This window comes from Trachymyrmex septentrionalis, unplaced genomic scaffold (genome assembly GCF_001594115.1).
Source record: "Trachymyrmex septentrionalis isolate Tsep2-gDNA-1 unplaced genomic scaffold, Tsep1.0 scaffold60, whole genome shotgun sequence".
NCBI lineage: Eukaryota > Metazoa > Arthropoda > Insecta > Hymenoptera > Formicidae > Trachymyrmex > Trachymyrmex septentrionalis.
Window position 1 is genome coordinate 3,685,194 of NW_017305779.1, and position 7,937 is coordinate 3,693,130.

Consider the following 7,937-nt stretch of genomic DNA (forward strand, 5'->3'; position numbering starts at 1 on the left):
GCAAGATAATTTTTTTACAAATATATATAATGAGGCTCGAAAGAATCAGTGAAAAATGTAACAAAGTCCATCAGAGCCTACATCAGCTATTCGTGTGCACAAAAATTCTTTATTTTTCGTGTGAATGTAACAAAACAAATAAAATATACGTTTCAACCCTTCAATTCGAGTCCTTATCAATATAAAATATAAATCGAAATTACATAATTAACGCAAATTCCAAGTCGAGATTGTGAAGCATCATATATGGGCCAAACAGGTAGATGTTTAAAGACACGCATAAATGAACATAAAAATCACATAAATTGGAACACTACACAGCATTCTGTAATAACAGAATATAGTATCAGTCATCAGCATGATTTTGATTGGGAAAATGTCAAGATTTTAGATAAAGAAAAAGTACTTAATAAAAGATTAATTTCGGAAGCGATCCATATAAAGTAACAAAAACAGAGTTCGAATTTACAGAATGATACGTATTCTTTGGCCCCATTATACATGAATTTGTTTACTGAATTGTTATTACCCTCTTTTGTTTTTAGTTTTATTTTTATTTCAATAACTACTTGACTTTATTATTTTGGCTCTCATTGTATCTCTGATTGTCGACACCACAAGTCCTTTACGTGAAGCCGCGAGAAAACGCTTACATGTGTGAGTGGATATAATAGAAAACTCAGACAAATAATTTTAATAATTCTCTAATTTTCGTTTCGTGTTTCTTTTGAATGTCTACACAGCAAATTTGACAATTTGATGATCGATGTGATTCTACGTAGTGACGCAATGCATATATTATAACTTCAGTTTTAGTTTATGTAAGTTTTATATTATTATTGTATAATGTTATAATTTTGATAATCATTGGGCTATTCATTACATGCAAAACTAATTTGGCATTTGGATAAAGAAGAACGAGTTAATTTGTTGGGAATCATCAACTTGGAATTTGCGTTAATTATGTAATTTCGATTTATATTTTATATTGATAAAGACCCGAATTGAAGGGTTGAAACTCTTTTTTTATTTGTTTTGTTACATTCACACGAAAAATAAAGAATTTTTATGCATCTGAATAGCTGATGTAGGCTCTGATGGGCTTTTTTACATTTTTCATTCATAATTTTTTTACAATTTCACATAAAGTTTTTATGGAGACAAAAACACCTCATAAATTTTATGATAAAAAATGAGAGAAAAAATGGAAACGTAGTAGAATATTCTTACGTTAGATTACATAATTAGTGGATCAAAGTGATTACTACCAGGTTGAATTTCTTAGGATTGGTGCGAGTATTGAAGCGCGCGACACGTGACTGGAGACTTGCCGCAGATATTAATTAAAATTCGAGCGGGCACTCGACCCGTAATGAAGAGATCTCCCGCTCTTTAATCACCTCCGTGTCACATGAAAACCACCCGACAACGCTCGTATGTGTGTATAACGCGCGTATAAGCGTGTATATACGTGTGTATAACGCGTGTATAAGCACGCTTTTGTGTCGCTCTGTAAGTTACTTCTCCTTTAGGCTCTCGCGGCGCAAGCGAGAGTCCGTTCCAATTACACGTCGTGGTTAAAGTTTCCGCAAATAATACAGCGGAAGTTGCTGATCTCCTAGCTTCTTATCCCCATGGTGTTCCGCCGCGTTTGCGAGAGCCTACAAAAAATAGTCTTTTTTGCGACGCGGTTGGTTCGTTGAACTCATTAGAGAGACGCGACATAGCCATCATTCGACGATTGATGCCTTCAATTATCGCGGAATTAATAGTTTGACAGATGACAAGACAAAAAGAACACTATCGGCGGAGTCGATGTGAATGACAAAGCAATTCTTTCTCCGTTTAAGTTTAATTCTACGCTGGTCGTAGAATAGTGTTAGAGTTATGATAGGCAAGCTGTGTAGGATCAATGAAACGGATATATCACGATAATTTACAATAAATAATAATGATCATTTAACATGAACGTGATTATTACACGGAAAAAACGATTTTGCTGAAATATTTCAAAATTAAGGTATAGATACAGATTTGAAAATAATTTTACCCAATCATCAAAATAATTACGTAGGAAACTTAAGCATAATGAGCATTGCCGCAAAAAGCTTTCAGCATTCCAGCAAACAATTTGAATGTCCTACATAATTATTTTAATGGTCCAACAAATTTATTTTCAAATTTGTACCTAAATTTTTAGATATTTTATTTCAGCAAAACCATTCGTTTCCTGTACAAGCCGGTAATTAAGCAAAGAACGAGTGCACATTGATTAGAAAAATTTTAAGTTTTTTTAGTATTATAAGCTTATAATTGAATTGCCTTAGCAAAAGTCTGAACACAGTACTTAAAAGTTGCTGATTCAGATATATATTGGGTGGTCCGGAAAGTCCGTGCGGATTTTTTCATTGATTTTTCAAAAGTTTTTTTATTTGTTGCGAAATTTTCGTTACGATTATATCATTCGCTAGAGCAAAGTTTCAGCTTTAAGAATCTGTTTTTTAAATTGCGATATGATGATTTTTATCGGAGTTATGAGCAATCGAAATCAGAATGCTTCTTTACTTAACTCGCGAATAACTCAGAAACAAAAAATTATAGGAACATTTTTAAAAAATGATTTTGTAGGGAAAGCTTTAAGTTTTCACGATGGGTAGTCGAAAATTTTCGTAAATTTTTTTTGGGCACGTGAGAGACCCCCAAAGTGAAAAGAAAATTTTTTATCTTTTTCAGCTCGTAGTTTTTGGTATGTAAAAATGATCAAACTCATATAAATTTAAAAAATGTGATAAGCTTTTAAAAGTAGAGATTTCAAGCTTTAAAACCCTTTTTTTTAATTTAAATTTCGTTCATTTTTGACGAAGGTATCGTATATACAATTTTTCATTGTAAAATCCGCACGGACTTTCCGGACCACCCAATATATCAATATCGATGTCTCGCCTGAGCGATGGTCTGAGAAGAGGCTTTTGATTTTAAAGATCTCTCGTCTAGACGGTCCATTTCGTACAACGCAATTGCAGACGACATAAGTAGAAAGGTTCAGCAGCGAGTTCGGAGAATGTGGTCTCTCCACAGTTGGAAACCACATACGCGTGTCACCGCACAGTGGAATGCCAGAATCCGTAGATAGTAAAGTTGATGGCAGCAGACCAAAGAGAATTTTCTAGTAGCGTACACTTTGGTTACTCGGCAAGTGAGAGTCACTTCGATTCAGTCTTAAAAGGCTCATCACACGCACACATATAAATCCTGAAATCTACTTCATCCAAAACGCATTCCTTTGTAAAAAAAAAATTTATAAAATGACTCACCAATAAGTGATATATTAATCGGACACAAATAAATGCAGTTTGAAAGTTCTTTTTTTCCTTTTTTTCTTCTTCTTATATCATTTTCTTTCACATACACACACACATACATTTATTCTTTTTTTTTCTTTTTTACTTTGGTATAATATATAATTTCTTTTTTGATACTCACTGTGCACTTCTTTCATATTTCTTTCTACTTAATATTTTATTAGACACTTTTTTGCTGTATTATTTTTTATTAATAAATTTATAGTTAATAATTTAAGTTAATAAATTTATTTCCAGAATAAATAATGAACTGAATCGGAACAAAAGTAAAGTACGCTGCTTTATTTGTACTGTGTTTAAGTTTTAAAGAATTCAATAATTATATCACTGTTCGAAAGAGTAAAGTTTCAGCTTTAAGAATCTGTTTTTTTAAATTATGATATAATGATTTTTAGAGAAACAAGACATGAGAAATCAAGATCCAAATGTTCCTTTATTGAATCCACGATAACTCAGTGACAAAAAAATCTTTAAACTTTCACGTTAGAAAGTCGACAATTTTCGTAAGTCTTTTGGGCACGTGACAGGCTTACAAAGAAAAAAACTTTTCCATTTTATCTAGCTCTTAATTTTCTATATATCTATAAAAATTATCAAACTCGCAGAAACTCAAAAGACATAGTGATATTTTAAAGTACAGATTTTAACCTTTAAAACTCTTTTTTTAAATTTAAATTTTGTTCACTTTTAACGAAATTACAGCTGCTTGAATTTTGAAGTTTGTAGCGTTACAAACTTTTGTCCCGACTCAATAATTTCTTCTTTTTATATTCTCTTTCATTTGTACATAGTTCAGTGAATGCAACACGATATACATTATTAGTAAAATTGAATGTGAAGTAATATTACTGTGAAAATATTGTAGTTCAAAAGCAACGTAGGCACTTTGTAGATTTTTAACTTCATATTTTGCTTCTTTCTTTTGGCAGATATTTCTAGCACTTGGATGTTTAAAATGCAACATTTGCGTAAGATAAATGTGTAAACTTAAGACATTCCGACAAAATATATAATTATAAACAAAGCAATGCATATCCGAAAATAATAAATTGACGAAAGTCGCACGTCTAATTTGACGCTAGTAGACTACATAAAATAATATACTGATATCATATATACACCCGTTTCCGTGACATACCAGTTACGAATTCGTGTTCTACACGTGACGCTCTTACGCAAATGTGAGCCTCACGCATGAAGTAACAGCACGCAGGATGGAGAAATGCGATCGCGAGCGTCGGGACAGATGGGTGGGAGCTCGATCTCCATATAAGCATTTCGAAATCCTCTCGTAGATTCGATCATCGCACACGCGAAGGACGCACCTCCGCCTCCGCCACGTTCTCCCAGACGGTGGTTGGAGACTGGTGGTACGGGATACCGCGGTACGTAGAGACTTGAAAAATTGCATTTTGTATTCAATAACTAAGCTGTCACGCCGACTGGTGAGCTTCTATAACTCAAAGCGCATCCACGCAGCCACGCTTACACCGCCTCTAGATCGATCGATTCCCCTTTCCCGAAGTAAAGCAACATCGGGAATATACGGATAGTATATACTCTCCCTAGCGCACTCGTGGAAACTCACTGACGTTGTGATTTCAAAAAATTCTGCCGTCGAACTTTGTATCGGATTTTGTCGATCGAGTTTGCTTGCTTTCCAAAACCCGACGATGTCTGACAGATCCCGAAACTGTCTCATATTTGTCAGGTAAATTTAGCGCAAGATTTTGTCGCATTGTGGCGTTATACATACGGATTTTCCGTTTCAACCATATTAAAATTTAATTAAAACTTTATGTAGTATAATGGTCTATTTCTGTACAAACAATATGTTGTAAAGCATTACCGCGGGTATGAAATATGATTTGAGCATTTACGTATATAATTTTGTTTTTACTTATAGAGGTAATTAAATGAATATAGAGTTTAATTAATTATTATGTGTTAATTTAGAAATTTTCTCGTAATTTTAACGGGTAATATGTTAGATTTCAATTACGCTATTATTAGAGAAAATACAATTTTATGTATGTTAATGTATGTTTCTACGTTGATTATCTTTTTACAGTTACCACCATCCCTGATCCCGAATTTGTCGATGAAATAGGAAATATCACAGTACCAGCAGGACGGAATGTCAAACTGGCATGCAGTGTGAAAGATCTTGGATCATTCAAGGTATGTACATGAATGAATAATATTACGTTTTGTTATATTATAATTCATTTATATGTAACGAGTTTTTGTTTTTATTAATTTAGCTACATTCGCGGATTAAAATATTAACAGGAACAATAAAAATATTATGCACTTGCCAAACAACTAATACGAGTTAATAAATCAATAATCTACGCGTATACCAGTCTACATTAATATCGAAGATTAAAAATTTAATCAATTTTATTAAAACAAGCGAGCAATACAGTTTTAAGATAAATATTAAACATCAATATTTTGTTCACAGTCGACTTTTAATTAAAATTTTAAAGACCGGCGTATCTTTTTACTTTTCGTTTCATAATTTTCTAAATTCAATCTCCGTTGAAAAACTGAGTTAACACAGAATTATGAGTACGTGATATCTTGTTAGATTACGTGGCTCGATGATACTGAGATACTTTGATAAATGTCATTCATCAATAAAGGACCTCATTAAATTCGAAGCGCGGGATGCTAAAGAAAAATCGAGGGCGAAGAGGAATACATATCTTCGAGGATCTTGAATAATTTTCTCATCTGGCGCACTCATCTCACTCAGCTGCTATCGTACGCGGAATAAATTAATGGCACCATCAATGTATATACTGAGTATTACATTTGATATATTTTCGTATTTAAAGCAACGAATAGATTGAATTGATAATTATTACTGATTATTAAACTAATAATGATTATCTGAATGGAATCAGTTGTGAATAACGTAAAAATTTACATTTCTGGAAATTAAAATTTCAAGTAATTTGATAATCTACTTGATATTATTTTTCCTCGTTATTTTTCCCCCACTATAATTAATTAAAATTACATCATCGTTAACGAATATGATAATATTAGTCACTTTTAGCCAAAAAATCTGACTAAATTATTTGATATCAGCTATATTCTTCACCACGATTAATTAAAATTGCATCATTAATAATGCTATTTTTAACATGGATGTATTTTATCTTTTATCATTATATCATGAAAAAATAAGTCTTCTTATCTTATTTTTTACGTTTTTCGTATTTTTTAAAGATTTTAAGATAATCTAAAAGATGTATAAATAAATAAAGAAAAACGAAGTATATAAATTTGGCAATCAAGTTATTAAAATATCGTTTATATTCGCGAATGAACTAGAAACATACACTTGCAACGCTACAGTAACCAGAACGAGCAACGGAAGTCGGAAGTTTGACGCGGCTACCTGGAATTTTACATCCGGAAAGGGAAGTAAGATTGAATTGGCACTTTCTGGATCCGCGCCAGCTCGTCTCACACTATATGTCGCACCACTCGAATAGTCGTCATCTCGTTTCCCCAAGTCTCAAATTGAAGAATTCGATCGTGCCAGTAAGGCGTTCTTTCGGTGTGTTTAAAATGCATCTCGTTTTCTTTTTATTCATGTTATTTTAAAATGATTTATCTCATCGTGACAAATTTAGTATAGCTATTAACGCAGAATATTTTAATTTTATTTCCTCGAACTGTTATTTAGATAAAAATAAGACACGCAATTCTTTCTCTCTCACTCTTTTCATTTTTCAAAATTAAAACTATTGTTCAAATTAAAATTTATATGTTCTATATTAACTTCGACTGAATTCTGCATATTCTTCTATTATTTTATAAGTTAAAACTATCAAATTTTTTTACTCAATTCTATTATAATATAATATCTAAAATACGTGCGCTAAAATGCTAAAATTTTCTTCAATTTATCAATTTTAGTAATAATATAATTTATTAAAGTTTATATTCTGAGCAAAGAAATTATTTTTGGTATAACATATGTATTATTAATTGTATGTATTGTAAAAATTTATTTTTTAAGATACAGTATTCTATAACTTGTGTGAAGATTTCCGTATTGAATCATGTCGAAGATCAAACCGGACAATACTTTGTCGGGCGCTTGTACGGAGTGATTTTATATTGTGGTCTGAGTACGTGCAACGGTTTACCTTTCACTACTACCACTCCTCCTTACGAGCCTTATACTGCCCCTTAGTGCCCTTTAGTGTCCTACGGAAAAGGCCATCGGGGATCGCAATCGCTGAACACGCACTTAAAGCAACCCTTGTGTCTGTTCACCGAGATCAACGTTATATTATCCTATGATCGTTCTACCTACTGTTTATCGTATGCAGGTTTATATGTGTATCGGACAAAAAGTAATTGTTATGGAAAGCTACATCGATCAGTTATTGCTAATGATCGCATTTCTTGTGCTTTCCAGATTTAGTGTAATGGCACACACCATAATTTTACGTGTAACATAAATCGAAAGAGCAATCGATCGTAGATACTACAATAAAATATAAGAGGGATAGTTAAAATATATATATATATATATATATATATATATAA

General features: G+C 32.2%; 1 protein-coding gene across 1 annotated transcript in view; it reads left to right on the forward strand.

Moving 5' to 3' along the window:
* Positions 1 to 7,937, forward strand: part of LOC108752600 (protein CEPU-1-like) — a 187,416-nt gene that overhangs the window by 52,441 nt on the left and 127,038 nt on the right. Inside the window, exon 3 of the mRNA XM_018493538.1 lies at positions 5,434 to 5,543. Coding sequence (XP_018349040.1) covers positions 5,434 to 5,543 — 110 coding nt within the window. The remainder of the gene's footprint in view (positions 1 to 5,433; positions 5,544 to 7,937) is intronic.